The 17,835-nt window shown below is 40.7% G+C and overlaps 1 protein-coding gene across 1 annotated transcript in view; it reads right to left on the reverse strand.

Moving 5' to 3' along the window:
- Positions 1 to 17,835, reverse strand: part of alpl (alkaline phosphatase, biomineralization associated) — a 149,674-nt gene that overhangs the window by 11,841 nt on the left and 119,998 nt on the right. The window contains exons 7-9 of the mRNA XM_039755708.1: positions 17,020 to 17,195; positions 16,776 to 16,910; positions 14,859 to 14,928 (exon numbers count right to left, since the gene is read on the reverse strand). Of these exons, the coding sequence (XP_039611642.1) occupies positions 14,859 to 14,928; positions 16,776 to 16,910; positions 17,020 to 17,195 (381 nt within the window). The remainder of the gene's footprint in view (positions 1 to 14,858; positions 14,929 to 16,775; positions 16,911 to 17,019; positions 17,196 to 17,835) is intronic.

Here is a 17,835-nt window from a genome sequence, read left to right on the forward strand (position 1 = left end):
TCTCTTTGAAATTAATTTGCGTTTTTGATATTTTGTATTTTGTGTGCCATTATGACATTTCTATGCTGGTACTCTATTAGAGCATCATGGACAATTTCTTTTATGTGGTAGCTTATAGTGGATGCTTGTGATGCCCTGTGCTCCAAGGACCCCAGCACAATTCACCCTAGGCATCTTGTAGTTCATGAACCGAGGATAAACCAGGGTGGAAGAGCAAAAGATAGATTACAGAGGATGTAATAAACAGCTTTTAATTTTGTTTTCAACAACCAGTGCCAAAAATCCACAGTTCTGTGCCAAGCCAGCACTTATCAAACAGTTCAAGTGCAACGACACTTCAAAAATACAGTACACAAAAAGAAAAACTCAGAACCTTTAGAATTCTCTTCCCTCTTTCCTTCCTGAAAGCAACTCTAGGAAAATCCATCCTCAAAAGCAAAACTTAATATATATACTTAATATATAATCCACCCATTTAAGTTCACCACTTTGACTCCAAAGTCTTTCTTCAGGTTCTAAGTTGCACTGCATAGCCTTCTCTGGGTCAGGTTAATGACAGATGAAATGCATCCACGTGGCACTGCATCACCTTCTCTCTGTAGCGGTGCTACTGGGGATTGAAACTTGAACTCCCAGCAGTCCCTCCAGTGGCTCTTATTGGTCATCTACTTTGGGTGCAGGGCCTGTTGGGTACAAGGAGGCCTATTGTGACATTTAAAAGAGGGCCAGTGATACCAAAAAGAAGAAGTATTTTGTATTTCGTGTCTGAAGTTCCTGTAAGGTCTACCTTCCATTCTGATATCTGTGTATTCTTGTTTTGCCCTGGATCATTTCTTTTTAGGCTATGGTCTGTCTGGTGTCTTCCTGCACATGAGGACTGTCTGAGGGTTTGTTGTCATCCTGTGAAGAAAGGACTGCTCCTGACCCCATTCATCCATCTTCATTTCATCAGGAAATACCAGTCGGACTATCTTTACATTCCCATTCAACGTGCTGATCTCTGGACTATCTGCCTCCATCATTGCATTTCATTCGTTGCCGTTTTCCATGGACTTTATAGTGAGTGTTTATTCTTGTGGATTTTTGTACATCACCGTAAAGGGACTGGGGTGGGATTATTTAGCGCAACATTATACTTCGTTTAGTGTTTAATACATTCTTTAATTGTTTTATTACCTGTTGATTTTTGTCTCTGTTTGTGAGTGTGTGCGGGTTGGGCCAAGGCTGGGAGCGTCCCTGGAATCTCCACCAAAAAAAATAAATAAATCACCGTCTCTCTGATGGTGTGAATCTTAGTGGCACCGGACCGCTACATCTCTCATGCATAAATCAGAAAGTCACTAGACAAAAACAGGACCTCTTTGCGAAAAAAGTCAATACTTCTGTAAAATAGTGCTGTATTTTTTTTGGAGTGGTGGAAGCAATATTTCATAGAAATGCAGTAAATCCATCGTCTAACCTGCTGAATCCGAATAGGGTCACGGGGGTCTGCTGGAGCCAATCCCAGCCAACACACAGGGCACAAGGCAGGAACCAATCCTGGGCAGGGTGCCAACCCACCACAGGACACACACAAACACACCAGGGCCAATTTAGAATCACCAATCCACCTAACCTGCATGTCTTTGGATTGTGGGAGGAAACCCACGCAGACACGGGGAGAACATGCAAACTCCACGCAGGGAGGACCCGGGAAGCGAACCCGGGTCTCCTAACTGCGAGGCTGCAGCGCTACCACTGCGCCACTGTGCCGCCCCTGCAGTAAATCACTTTTTTAAGTAACACAGGTATTTTAATTTCAAGAAAATAAGTATTGCATTACATTACTGGCTACTTTAAAAAGTAATCTGACTATGTAGCTCACACTACTTTATTTTGCTATTAACACATTACCCCCAACACTTCTGGCAGCTAACCTGGCACTCTTTACTCCTAGCTCCAGAGTAATGCTGGGATGTCAGCAATTCCAAACTCAGACACGATCACACCTTGGTAGATCTCCTGAATGTGCACGACCATCCTCGTGCAGCTGTCCTGCCATTTCTTACAATCGCATAGTACTGTATCAGTTCTATATGACAATGTAAATGAGTAAAATCATCTAGACAAAGAAAAGGAAAATCATTAACAGTTTTAGTCTCTCACTAAAAGCCATGAGGCATGTCCGACCACAGCACTACCTCATTGTTTGGTGATTGTCTTCATGGTGTAGGTTAGGACTGACTCACCACAAGTTGGACCTTTCAGATAAGATTTATTTATATGATAATCAGTTAAAACCCCAGACAGGTGATCTCCATTGAACAAATTCTGGGACTTCTAAAACCAACTGGCTACACTAGTTGCTGCATTTCCATTAATCTCCTTAATGCACATTTTGAAATTGCGAAACCAAGAAAATGGTAATGGAAATTTGTGAATTTTGAAAAACTTCTCAGAATTTGCAAAAGAGTTTATACACTCGAGTGAAGTGGCTTTTCAGGTGATTCAACAACAATACTTTGCAAAGCTGCAATGAAAATACTGTATCTAGGTCAGAAGACACAAATACAGCAGCATCATGAGCACTACCAGGTAACCCAACATAAATGTCCCTGATCATTAACCTGTCATCAACGACTGCCAGCAGAACAATAGATGGACAACCTTTCCTTTTAACATTATCTCAATACCCGTCACTTGGTGCACGAAGAGGGATATGTGAGCCGTCGATTGCACCATACACCTGAGGTATTTTGCGTACCTCGTAATCGCGCTACAAAATCTGCTGTGCCTCTTCCACGTCAGGTAAAGTGATGTATTGCCTTATTAATTTGGAACATATGGCCTGACATTCTCCGTATACACACCTGTGAACGGTGGTTTTGCTCAGAGCAAGTCTCGGCAACGACCCTATACTCTGCACAAGTAGCCAGTTTATAAAACGTGATGGCTATGCACTTCTTGGTCAGGACTGGCTCCCTAGTGTATTCTATGGCAGGGGACACAAGAGGGCCTACTGCGCGGCCTAACTCCATGAATGTTGAGCTGCTCATCCTAAAATTTTGTACCTACAGCTCCTCAGTAAAATAGCTGAGGATAATTTTGAAAAAGTCCAAAATACGTGTCCTCTGCCCAGTATAGGGAATTTGCCTTCCTTTTATTGTATTCACTCACTCTCGTCACCTCCAATTAAAAACGAACACGCCGATTATAGACGCAATTGAAATAACAGAAACAACTCCCATCATATCGTTCGCCGTTTTTAACTTTGGGGGATAAAATAAGCTTTATTTGCATAGAATCACTCAATGGAAACACAGACAGTTCGCATTTGTGTTTTGTCGACTTTTCAGTAGTGTCGCTTTTATTTTGTACACAACTGCAATGGAAACGTGGCTCGGTGAGGATTTAGCTGTGTCATATTAATGGGGTGGGAGTGAGCACTTACGAGATCAATTGGTTTGTCTTGTGTATCTGTAATCAGTTTAGACCATTTTTGCAGAGATCTGTTTTCACTTTGACATTAATGGATCTGTTTTGGTTTATCAGTGTCAAAACAGCCAAGTTAAATCCACTGGGATTCAATGTTGTATAAAATGTGAAAGAGGATAAATACATTTCATAGGCATTGTGTGAAGGTTGAACTGCCGCCACAGAGCCACATGTAACTAGAGGCCTAAAATCAGTAGTGATACTTACACAATCGCCGCCTAACGTTTGGCTACCAGAAACAGAGTGTGACACCAGTGAGACGTTGAAAAGCTGAGCGCTGAATGGTAAGAAGCCAGTATCCAGGTAACACATCAATCAGGACAGAAATGAGGAGCCTGCAGTGAGGGACAACAAAGGGTTTGTCCAACAAATCTCCAGACCCTTGTAAAGGGGGATTGGGAATCCAATCATGTCCATTATGAATAAATGCACATTATTGTTGGCATGGAAACGACAAGTACATTTGTGCAGGGCTTTTCATTAAGGTCACATCAGGTGACTATAATATACACATGTTGCACATTAACAAGGAGACCTGGCAACCATCACACACTTCATCTCTGGTTTTAATTGTCTGAAAAAATCTTTGGAACAGAATGATGTTGTTCCTCCCCTGAGGCAACGCACAATACCCACATTCGGCATTTGAACTTGGATGAGCTTAGAGAGCAGACTTTCATAAATTTTATGTAACTAGGCCTAATGCAATGGGATGGTGAAAGAAGAGAAGTTTGCTGCTAATGCATGAAACCTTTCTACATTCAGTCCTAACGTTACAGCTGAACAACGCTTACACTTCTCCGCAGTCCTTCAACTTCACTCTTCTTATTCATTTGCATTTATTTCATCAATTAAAAGCAATTTACAAATCTCCAGTCTATTATCCTGAATCATACTCCACCAGGGAGACTTTACATACCTCAGCTCTTTTAAAGCCTTGTCTGTTATTAGCTGGCAGTGCCCTTCAGGTTCTTCTTTCCCCTCCAGGGCCCATTAACCTTTCCCAGCCAGATCTGTGACAACAATGACAAATGGCCCAGTGGCAGCACATGAAGAAATTACAGCTAAAAACTGCCACAATGTGGTACTTATTCCTGTAGCTGCTAGGTCAGCTCCCATTGCACTGAAGGGGGCATTGCGGTGTGCTGCTTGATTGTCCAAGATATTTATTAACAATTTAATTTACCACGTGGAAGTGGTTCACACCAGTGAGCATCGGGTCACCTGATGACTCACGTAGCCTCAACAGACAAGAGAGATCTTCACCCACAAACTGAAGAGTAAGGGTCAGACGGATGACACAACTTTGGGACGGATTCCTACACACTGACAATAGAAATTGTCTCGAGATGTGGAATGGAACCTCTCTACCTCATGTCACTTCATTTTTTTGAGTTTGCAATAATTTCCTAAATTTGGGTTATAGGTATAATGTTCACAGCATTTTGTTTATATTCCACTACTCATTGTCTCATGATCTACTTCCTAGACCAATTAATTAACACTAGCCGACCCGCAGCGTAGCATATGCCATATAATTATTCATTGATGGGTGAACACTTCCTGAAATACACAGTTCAGCAATCCCCTATTCAGCATCGCGATAGGGCGGCGGCCATCACTCCAGGTTCGGTGTCAGTCTAACAAAGAAAAAAAAGAAGGGGCACAGAAACAACAGGGAGAACAGAAGCTTCCGGAGACAAACAAAGATGGCAGCAATGAGAGAGACCTGTTAGCAAAGCAAAGCAGCCGGAACCGAAAAGAACAATAAAAAGTCAACGTGGCTCAGAGGTGCATGTGGACTGTAGCAGAGACCAAAGCGACTGAGGATGTGTTTGGTGAGGTGTTGGGGGTGGGCACATGAGGGCGAGAGCGAGGGTGGGCGCGGGAGAAGGGTTAGAGTTGACAGGCGGGGCTCCGTCATGCGTACCCTATGGTCAAGGGACTTGGTCGATTAGATGTATATTTAATAATGCCTTGCATACTGTGAACTATCATGAAGCATTTTTCCAAATTTCCTTTGAAAAAGTTTACTTTTGTAAAGATAACCCATTGAGTGCAGTATTGATGGAACATTTGGAAGAAGGTGTCAGGAGTATTGTGTGAAGAATTAAATTGAAAGTTAAAGGTAAGGGTTTTAAGGCAGTGGTAAGACCAGCGATAATTTATGGACCTGAGACACGGGAAGTAAAGGGAGCACAGCAGGAGAAGAAGGTAGATGTGGCAGAAATGAGCCTATCGAGATGGATGTATGGAGTTACAAAAAAGACAGAGTAAGAAATGAGACAAGCAGAGATACAACAAAAGTGGGAGAGATCTCAGAGAAAGTACAGGAAAGTAGGATGAAGTGGTATGGACATATGAAGAGGAGAGACAGAGAATATGTGGGCAGAAGAATGATAGCAATGGAAGTACAGAGGAAGAGGGAGCGAAAAGGCCAAAGCAGAAATGGATAGGTAAATTAAAAGAAGATCTGATGGAAAAGGGTCTAACTGTTGAGGAGATGCAAGAAGGTTGATTAAGCACATTGACCCCACATAGAATTGGAAAAAGAGGAAGAAAAACAAGTACAGGCTTCCGTGAGCTATGATTTTTACATAGTTTCTTCTGTGGTACATTCACATTGGAAATTGGTCCACATTGCTTTATCCAAGTTCCTTGCAATAAACATTTCCCAATATAAATCAGTCAGTTATGACTTTAAACAGCACCTTTTGTGATTAGCAACTACTACAATCTATGAGACCTTAATTTTCTATCGTGCCTTCTTCATTGAGTGGAGACCCTAACATACCGACGTGTAACTTTCCATTTAATCACATTAATGGTTTCTAGGGGCTAGTGCCTATCCAGGATGCATGGGTGCAGGGGTTGAAAACATCCCTCATATACACCCATCCAGACTGATAGTCACACAGGACCAATATAGAATGTTTCCTACAGTCTATCCCCTGGTGACAAGGAAATCATCTAATGTATCAGGTCATCTTGTTCTGCCCATAAAAAGATGGCAGAGTCCAACCATCCATATCCTAGTGCTGAATTAAAACGTTATACTTGTTTTAGGATTAATATGGTGGTACATTACACAACTTCTAGTCAGACTGGATGTCAAACCTGATGAATGCAGTTGTTGATCTTGTCACCTGAGGATGTCAGATTACTCAACTAGATTTCACAAGACATGACAAACTACATGACTCTGTGATGACTTTCCAACACTGCTTCACATTTCCATTGCATTGAGAGCTCAACCCCTTTTCTTAACAACTGTCACACACATGAACTTGCGAGAAGACTTCAGGGCTCATCCAAATGTGCAGCCTGCAGCCATACACTTCAAAACAGGTAATCACCCATCCACTGATATTCTCCTTCCATTACATGAGCCTCCTGGCCAAATAACCAAACCTCCAATCCAGTGGGGATGCCAGATGATCCTAGCCTTCCATCACACCTGTTACAAAGCATCTCTCACATTCATTGGTCCATTCATTTTTTGACCTCTCTTTCCTGTTAGAATTGTGGGGAGCTTGCATGTGTCACAGCGGCACTGAGCGTAACGTTGAAAACATCCCTCATATACACCCATCCAGACTGATAGTCACACAGGACCAATATAGAATATTTCCTACAATCTATACCCTGGTGACAAGGAAATCATCTAAAGTATCAGGTCATCTTGTTCTGCCCATAAAAAGATGGCAGAGTCCAACAATCCATATCCTAGTGCTGAATTAAAACGTTATACTTGTTAGGATTAATATGGTGGTACATTACACAACTTCTAGTCAGACTGGATGTCAAACCTGATGAATGCAGTTGTTGATCTTGTCACCTGAGGATGTCAGATTACTCAACTAGATTTCACAAGACATGACAAACTACATGACTCTGTGATGACTTTCCAACACTGCTTCACATTTCCATAGCATTGTGAGCTCAACCCCTTTTCCTTACAGCTGTCACACACGTGAACTTGGGAGAAGACTTCAGAGCTCATCCAAATGTGCAGCCTGCAGCCATACACTTCAAAACAGGTAATCACCCATCCACTGATATTCTCCTTCCATTACGTGAGCCTCCTGGCCAAATAACCAAACCTCCAATCCAGTGGGGATGCCAGATGATCCTAGCCTTCCATCACACCTGTTACAAAGCATCTCTCCCATTCATTGGTCCATTCATTTTTTAACCTCTCTTTCCTGTTAGAATTGTGGGGAGCGTGCATGTGTCACAGCGGCACTGAGCGCAACGTTGAAAACAATGAGTATCCATATCAGAGCACATTCTCCCACCTAGCTTCACCCACACTGGACTAGTTTAGTCACAGATGACCTTGATATCCACTGCTTTGGCATATGAGAGGAAAGCCCATTCAGACACATAGAAAATGTGGAAAGTTAGCACTGATTTTTTTGAATCCCATACCCAATGGCATATAACAGAGACACATATTTCACTAAAAGTTAATGCTGAGGTCTATGTTGATTACGTAGATTTCAACCCTTCCATCTTAGACAGGGAGCACAGCTAGTGAATCTATAAGTTGACTCGAACGTCGAGAGGTTTGTAAGGATAGTTAAGGATATGCATGAGGTGCTACTCACAACTAAGAAATATTGTAGGAATGACACATAGATTTGAAGTTAATATTGGGTCACATCAAGGATTGTCACTTAGCCCAATTATTTTCACTCTAGTTATGGATGTTATTGCTAGGGGAATAGTAGATCAGGCCTTATAATGCATGCCACTTCCAGATCTCAGATCAACCATAACAAAGGATGAAGGGCCTAATCTAAAAACAAACCATAGAGTGCAATCAGTTTGAAAAAATAGAATAAAGGAATCAGAAGTGATATGTGACTGAAGAATTAGGGCAAGAGTGAAGGGTAAAGTATATAAAGCAGTGGTCAGAACAGCATTGTGGTATGGATCAGAAGCCTGGGCAGTTAAAAAGGTACAAGAAAGGAAACTGAGTGCCACAGAAGTAAGGCCTTTGAGATGGATGTGTGGAGTAACAAAGTATGATAAGATCAGTTAAAGATGGGGAACCCTCTAAGAAACTACAGTAAAGAAAATGGTACAGGAATGTCATTAAAAGAAAGGTAAGCATTGAAGGGAGAAAAATCATGGATATGGAGGTGTTGGGATGGAGGAGAAGTGCACAGCTAAAGAGACCGTTGATTAACTGTGTGAAAAGGGATCAAAGGGAGAATGGGATATTGGGCAAGGAAGTACTACTTGATACAACAGAAAAGAGTGGAGGAGGCTGGTCCAATATAGCGACCCTAAATGACAGTGGGAAAAGCTATACTGTATAAGAAAATAAAGATACAACTAATGAAGATAATGAGAATTGCAGTCACCTAGCAGTGAAGACAGTAAAGACTGATTGTGATCCCCTCTCACTTGTTCTTCTACTTGTTACAGCTCTTCTGGAAAACATTATTCACATAGTGTGGCTCTGCAGAGCTGGGTTAGTCACTCTGTTCCCCAAAGGTGGATCACTTTACCTGCTCACTGACCATTTAGTAGTAAAAGAACAGTCAAGGAGGAGTTGAAGTGCATCAGAAATAGTAAAGGGGAACTAAAAGATACAGACAGTGAAATAGTGGATGCCCTAAATTTACATTTTTCTAAGGTGTTCACAAGTGAGCAAGTGGATAACCTCCCAGAGGTAAACGGGACGACTAAGGAGGTACTGTGGGATTTGGAAATTGTAGAGGGAGAAGTGCTGCTCAGATTAAATAAGATGAAATCAAACAAATCACCAGGACCAGATAATATTTACCCTCAAGCTCTTAAGGAGGTTAGTGAGTACAGATATAAACCCTTGACAAATATTTTTAGGAAGTCACTGAGCACTGGAGAGATTCCAAAGGACTGGAAAATGGCAAATATCATCCCATTATATAAAAAGGGTGTCAGGGCAGATCCAAGCAACTATAGGCCAGTAAGCTTAACATGCATCTGAGGAAAATTAATGGAAGGAATTATTAAGGATAAGATTGAGCAACACTTGGCAAGGACAGGAGTTATTCTGAACAGTCAGCTTGGTTCCAGAAGAGGGAGGTTGTGTTTTACTAACATGCTGGAATTCTATGAGAAGGCAACAAAAGGATACGAACAAAGTGGAGCTTATGATATTATTTATCTGGACTTTCAGAAAGCATTTGATAAGGTGCCACATGAGAGGTTGGGCATCAAACTAAAAGAAGTAGGAGTTCAGGGTTATGTTTCTAGATGGGTGCAGAATTGGCTCAGACACAGGAAGCAGAGGGTGATGGGGTGAGGAACTTCCCCTTCCACAGGGGTCAGTGCTGTTATTTCTAATATATATAAATGATTTAGATAGGAATATAAGTAACAAGCTGGTTAAGTTTGCAGATGACACCAAGATAGGTGGATTAGCAGATAATTTGGAATCCGTTATATCATTACAGAAGGACTTGGATAGCATACAGGCTTGGGCAGATTTGTGGAAGATGAAATTTAATGTCAGTAAATGTAAAGTATTACACATAGGAAGTAAAAATATTAGGTTTGAATACACAATGGGCGGTCGGAAAATCGAGAGTACACCTTATGAGAAGAATTTAAGAGTCATAGTGGACTCTAAGCTATTGACTTCCAGACAGCATTCAGAAGCCTTTAAGAAGTCTAACAGAAAGTTAGGTTATATAGCGCCTTGTGTGGAGTACAAGTCCAAGGAGGTTCTGCTCAACCTTTATAATGCACTGGTGAGGCCTCATCTGGAGTACTGGGTACAGTTTTGGTCTCCAGGCTAGAAACATAGAGACATAGCAGCGCTAGAAAAGGTCCAGAGAAGAGCGACTAGGCTGATTCCAGGGCTACAGGGGATGAATTATGAGGAAAGATTAAAAGAGCTGAGCCTTTACAGATTAAGCAAAAGAAGATTAAGAGGTGGCATTATTGAAGTGTTTAAAATTATGAAGGGAATTAGTCCAGTGGATCGAGACTTGTATTTTAAAATGAGCTCATCAAGAACATGTGGACACAGTTGGAAACTTGTTAAGGGTAAATTTCACACAAACAAGAACGATAGACACTTGGAATAAGTGACCAAGTAGTGTGGTAGACAGTAGGACTTTAGGGCAGTGGTTCTTAAACTGGTGGGCAGGCCCCCATAGGGGGGCGTGAAGTAACAAAAAGGGGTGCGAAGATGTGAAAAAAGAAAACAAGAATCAAAAATATGAAAATACATCTATTGAAACCAAAACAAATTAACTTAAACTACATTCAGATACTAGAAAAATAAATATAGAGTTAGATAAATATCAATAAAAGTTAAGTAGGTATAATAAAATATGCATCTATGATATATCATTAATTAAAAAAGAACAAATTGGTATTGGTGGGCTCCTTTAAAAAAAACAACGTTAGGGGGGGCGCGATAAAAACGGTTATGAAAACTTAGGTCGCAAATACTTAAAGGTTGAGAAACGCTGCTTTAGGGACTTTCAAAACTTGATGTGTTTTTGGAAGAAAGAAGTGGATAGGACTGGTGAGCTTTGTTGGGCTGAATTGCCTGTTCTCGTCTAGATTGTTCTAATGTTCTCTTCCCAGACACATCCATCAATAGGTTCTTTCCACCACACACGGCTCTCCTCCTTCCACCTTCTACAATCGTGGCCAAACGTTTTGAGAATGACACAAGTATTGGTTTTCACAAAGTTTGCTGCTTCGTTGTTTTTAGATCTTTTTGTCGGATGTTTAAATGGTATAATGAAGTATAATTACAAGCATTTCATATCTATCAAAGGCTTTTATTGACAAATACATTAAGTTTATGCAAATAGTCAATATTTGCAGTGAATAAAGAATAGTACCAAAACATCCTACAAGAGCAACTTCTCCCACCCATCCAAGAACAGTTTGGTGATGAACAGTGCCTTTTCCAGCATGATGGAGCACCACGTCATAAGGCAAAAGTGATAACTAAGTGGCTCGGGGAACAAAACATGGCCAGGAAACGCTCCAGAACTCCAGACTTTAATCCCATTGAGAACTTGTGTTCAATCCTCAAGAGGTGGGTGGACAAGCAAAAATTCTAACAAACTCCAAGCATTGATTATGGTCAGTCAGGATTTGGCCCAGAAGTTGATTGACAGCAGGCCAGGGCGAACTGCAGACATCTTGAAAAAGAAGGGCCAGCACTGCAAATATTGACTCTGTGCATAAACTTAATTTAATTGTGAATAAAAGCCTTTATCTGACAAAAAGATCTAAAATCACTGAAGCAGCAAATCTTATGAACACCGATACTTGTGTCATTCTCAAACCTTTTGGCCAAGACTGTGCAGCACTATGCCCAACAAATTAAAACCTTTAATCAGGGAGTGAGCTGCAAAGCCCCTGAAGTCAACCTCCAGACAGAGGCACCTGTTTGTCCATCTCGCTTGCTGACAACACCTGAGCTGTCCGGCATATTTGATGTTTCATCTCCTAGCTCTGTTCCTTCATTCTTCCCACAGGAGTGCCAGTTACAACATCACCACTACATGCTTGGTGGCTTCAATATCTGGTCATAAGGTGATGACAGCAATATGGCTGGGGAATTTAAGATGTTGTTTGAGGCCCACTAGTAACTGCCAATCCCTTTCTTAGGCCAAGATGCCTACAGATGTTTTCTCTGTGGTTTTTGGCTACTCGAGTGCCTTAACAAAAACGATCATCTGCTTTGAGGGGTCAAGAATGCTTGATTGCAGTAATTCCTGCACTGATAGTTCCAGCAATGGCCTTCAAGTTTCTGTAATGCCACTATCAGTAACATCCCTCACCAAGTGCTTAGGTACAGTTGTTCAGGAAGTGTTCCAAGATGCCTCGCTTCGACCATAGTGGGCAGACTGGATCTGCTATAACCCAGATATGAATGTTCAATGGAGTGGACAGTACATCATGCACTGCCTGGATAAGGAATTTTTATGAGGTGTGGCTCAGATTTCCATAACTCTGTTCTTGTCACATTCCTATCCAGCCAAGGACCAAGAAAAAGCCCAAATGTGAGTGGAGTACCAGCCCACCGCAGGACACATTCTTTTAAACGCTCCTACAGGGCAATTTAATGTCAGCATTTAACCCGCACGATTTTGTGGCTGGAAGCCACAGTACTAAAGGGGAATTTGCAAGTACCACACAGATATTGAGCAGGCTGTGCTTTAAACCCAAGTTCCTTCAACATTTCTCTGAAGCCAAAAACAAAAAAAAGTCTGAAACAAAATGCATTAAGCTCTTTCCATGTTGAGAACGGGGGTACGATCATTCTTCAGTTAAGCACACAGGATTCATAAAGGGAACAAAACAAACTTAAACAGATAAAGATTAAAACCAAATGCACATTGTCTTTCCTTACCAGAATGGTGTTCCAAATATAAAACATATGAAGAGCTGCAAAAGACTTGGAAAAAAGCAGAATGTGCAAAAATACAGGCTCAACACAGCTGCAGTTAATCCCCCATCTCGTTGTGCTTTGGTTTGGTGCTTCATATTTCAATTTGCAAGACAGAATAATAAACAGCTGTTTGGTGTTTTTATTTCAAGGTATATCATCTTATAAAATTAATCTTATTATACTAATTAAACTATCTAATAAAGTTAAAGTGGAGGCAAAAAGCAAATGGATGATGGAAATAACCTGATTTATGGAGTCATCTGGCAACCTCGAGCTACTTGAACGCTGGTTTGGTTAAAAGCGAGCTCGACCCCGACATAGACCAGTGAGACGTCTTCTCATCTGAATGTTCATTTAAACTGATTTCCCTTATTATTCCCCATCAGCCTTCAAGAGACTGTTTCTTCCCTTGAATGAAGCAGCCGTAGTCTTAGTTTAACCGTATCTGTGCCTCAATGAAAATTGAAATGTTACCAAGGTCAACAAGAAATTTTACAAGCAGCTCTCACTGGGGGCAGCTTCTGAAAATAGGGATCATAATTCATTTCTTTATTTTCCAAGCCCATCTATTCCTACAGTAAATACTGTCAAAGGGAGATTATTATGTCAGGCCCAAAGCAGGAACCATTCTTGGATGGGGGTGCCAGTCTACTTCCAAGCAGTCATATGGACGGCATCTCTTTCAAAAGAACGATCATAACACACGTCTCTGGAATAAGTGAGGAAAACAGGTATACCTGGAAACACGAACGGAGGGCTGGGATTTGAGCCCAGGATTTAGGAGCTCAGTGGTCACATTGCTAACCGCTGCATGAATAATTACCTGATGTAAAAATAATCTTCTTCTTCCTACCATTTGTCCCACTTCTGTGTAGGGTCCACTTGATTAAAGTGGGGTGAATTTCAGCCCAAAGAAATCTCACTACAGCACGTTATTTGACAATGGTGTAATCCCACAGCAGAGCATCCATGTTCATTTGGCCTTGGCTTTAACTAGACTAACAGCAGAGTGCTGTGCTGTGCCTGTTCAAACTACCCATGAGCCATCCTGGACATATTGTATTGTGTCAGCTTCTATCCCTTGCAGATATCGCGTAATTTTCACATTTCTTTTACTTTTTGATTTACTCTCATATTTAAAAAAAGCAAAAAAGCACAAAAATGTTTTGCAATTTTAGTAAGTTCAAATGTAATAAATTGAGATAAAATGTAACTTGCCTGGTACAAAATAATACTCGACAACCAGGGCTTGTTTGTGCCTTTTGTGAGGCTGCTGGGACAAAATCGGAGGACTCATCCGGTCTATAAATGTTCTGTTCTGTTCCATTACGCTAACAACTGTCACCCTTCCATTGTTATTTCCTGCCTTGTATCTGCTGCTGCTGTTGGGTGGGCTCTGGACCCCGACCATTCTAAATTGGATTAAGCAGTTTATGTTATTTTACTTACAAAGCAGAGTTTGTGCAAGACTTTCTTTATAAGTCGTGCTACTACTTTGATTGTGCTGAAGTATATTCCGTATTTATTAGATCATGTTTGAAGCTCATCCTGCTGAACAAAATTCAATTTGGAATTTCTAACCAAAGTGAATCTATCAGCACTGCCTGTGAGATAAGGAAGACAGTAAAAAAAAAGATGATAGAAACTTGAAAGAACTGCCACAGAATGTTCCTTAATGTGGTAAAGTGTAACTCTTTAGTACCCAAGACCCAAGGTGAAGTAAAAAAAAAAAGGCCTAGCACATGGTAGATCCAAAGTGTACTACTGATAAGGTGCTGCCCACGTCCTATCATTTTGATTTAAGCAGGTTTGAAAGTCAAATGAGTGCCAAAAAGAACATCCAATGTAGTTGTCTTCTCTCCCACACTGCCACACAATTTAGCAAAGCCCAGAATTTATCAGGAACAAATTATGCCACCTTTAGAGAAGAAAATGCAATGGGACCACCAATATGAATGGAACTCACCTAATAAGTAGTCAACTTGGTTGGTGTCCAGGTTCAGCAGCTGAGCTTTGTTCCACACATAATGAGCTTTCTGTGTGAAGAAAAGAGAAGAGTGACTCTGGAAAGAGCTGCATGAAATGTCAAAGGCAATCATTCAACATATTCTTCAGTAATTGAATAGTTTTATTCAACAGATGAAGAACCAAACATAAAACAGATGCACCTGCAACCAGATTTTATTTATAAAAACTACAGATGTTCAAATGCTTACATAAGAAATGATCTCAAGAATTACATCAAGCAATTCCTAACAAAATATTTGGAATAAAATTAAGACATATACTGTGTAAATAAAAAATGGAACAAAATGTGACATTAATTAGTAAGCTGGCTACTGTGGCATGGAGAGGGTCTCACAGGCTCTGCTGAAAGTAAACAAAGGGGAAGAAATTCAGAAAATCTTTTCCATTTCAATTCCTAGAATAGAAGAGAAGTCCCCTGAAGATGTCCAACATCACTTTAGCCCGACTGTCACAAGCCCTGCTTCTTTTGGCCCCAACCCCATATAAACCACCGGTCAATCAGGAGTCAGCATTCATCTTAAACCCTGACCCTAATCCTAATTTTATCTGTGCCTCGACTCAATCCTGTCTCTAAACTCTAGAGGCACTTCATTCAACCTCATGACTCGTGTGTTTGCCACTTGTCAGCTGTGGGACTTTCTGTAGGCAAGTGTGTGCATTTCCTAATTGTGGGCAATCAATGGAATTGACTCCAAACAAAGTGTAGAAACATCTTAACCATAACGAGTGGAATGGGATGTACCTGTCATGCAAAGTGTCTGAATACTTGTGTCAATGTGATATCTATGGGGTTTTTTTTAGTTTTAATAATTCGTAAAATAATTCTTAAATCATGTCTTCACATTGTCATTGAGTGTTGCTTGACAAGGCTACAATATAGGAAAATGTAAAAAAGTGAAGGTTTCTGATTATTTTCTGAATCCACTGTAATAGATAGATAGATAGATAGATAGATAGATAGATAGATAGATAGATAGATAGATAGATAGATAGATAGATAGATAGATAGATAGATAGATAGATAGATAGATAGATAGATAGAATTAAAAAGCACTTCTCATGCATGTATGTTAGAAGGTTACCCTCTGAGTTCTTCCCAGGTACGTAGTTCCACCCCACACCAAGAGGAAGCGCTGCTGCTAACTGTCTTGTGTTCCTTTACCTTCACAGTTCAGAGAAGCTGCTGAGTGAGGGCAACTGACTCTGTCCTTCCAGTCTCTGGGCCATTAAAGCATGGCCACCTGGAAGGAGGTGTCACTTCTCACCCAAGCAACCACAACAATTGAGCTCCTCAATCACTTAATGAAATAACTCCTAGAATTTGTCAAGCCACGTTATTTTGTTGCCAACAGTTTATGTTTCATTTTAATGCCATCGAGCATTAGTTTAGGGTTGATCCTTTAAGTAAACAACAACAGCTAGGTCGGTGCCCCAAGATTTCTTTTCTGTCGATCTTGTCATTCCATTGAACAACCACATACTAAATAATACATACAGTGGATGTGAAAGGCACTGTATAATAGATAGATAGATAGATAGATAGATAGATAGATAGATAGATAGATAGATAGATAGATAGATAGATAGATAGATAGATAGATAGATAGATAGAATGTATGCATTCATTATAATTTGAACTTCTTTATATTTTGTGTACACTTTTTTATTGGGTATGTAAGGGGTTACCCAAGTAGAAGGCCAATAACAAAGATGGCATCAGGTTGTCATTTGTCAAATGACATAATGCCTATTTGTATTCGCATGGGTAGACAGAGACCACTAGGGGCCACTAGACCCTGTTACGGCTGAGTGTGTTCTGGCAGGAAGAACTGTGATCTCCATACTCATTCTTTACCTTTTTTCCTTGTTTCCATTCTTCAACAAGCTTGCGCCCATCACGGCGGGTGCCATTGTACTTCGGTTCATTGGGATATTCCATATCAGGAGTGTTTTTGGGGTACATGTATTTGCGGCCTCCTCCCAAAATTACCTGAGTGATGAAGTAGAAACTGGTGAATGTCACATAAATGTCTCATTCTGTCAATAAAAATGCCCCAGTGGTAAAAAAAAAAGAAGTCAACTCCAACTGGCAGACCCACATTGATATCAGGAATGTTGGTAATGAGCTGCTGGGCAATATCCTTGCAGCCTGACTGAATGGCTTCCATGGGCATCTCGCCATCAGAGAACCAATCCCGATCAACACAGTGGGCATAGGCAGCACTTGGGGTGGCATGGTTCACTCGTGTGGTGGTAACAATTCCCACTGACTTGCCTGGAAAAGAAAGACAGACACAGTTAAGGTATTTGCCCTGCATGAAAGGAATAAGTTAAAATAAAAATTAATTGACTAATTTTGCTGTCTTATAGCTCTTGGGTATTTCATGGCAGCTTTCATAATGAACACCATCCCAGAGTCTCCAAAAAATACATAAGTCAGATCTTTCCTCTAAGCATCATTCATTTACTGAACTCATGTATTTAATGTTAGACTCATAGGGAGTAACGGCTAGGCAGGAGTTAAGATATCTGTCCATCACTTATCGCACTCACAATAAGACCCATATTCCTGCATGACGTATTTTGAAATAGTGGTTATACTAAATTACACAGCTTTGAGTTTAAGGGACACCCATGGACAGACTGTGGCACACACATTACACCCTGATCTCAGTAGCTGTGCAGTAGTGGTCTTAATCACTGTGCCACCAGACCTCCCTCATAGCCCTTTCACTTTATTAAAGGAGTTATAGTGCAGAAATAGAAAAGGGTAGTGGTTGTAGAATCCTTGCCTTTGTCACAAATCTCCCATAATCCACACACATGCTCTGAAAGTTCAGATATTCTTCAGGTGAAACTGTAAGAATCTGATTAGTTAGTTTTGTTTAATGAAAAAGGTAAAACTGAACAAATTA

The sequence above is a fragment of the Polypterus senegalus genome, chromosome 6, assembly GCF_016835505.1.
Source record: "Polypterus senegalus isolate Bchr_013 chromosome 6, ASM1683550v1, whole genome shotgun sequence".
Lineage (NCBI taxonomy): Eukaryota > Metazoa > Chordata > Cladistia > Polypteriformes > Polypteridae > Polypterus > Polypterus senegalus.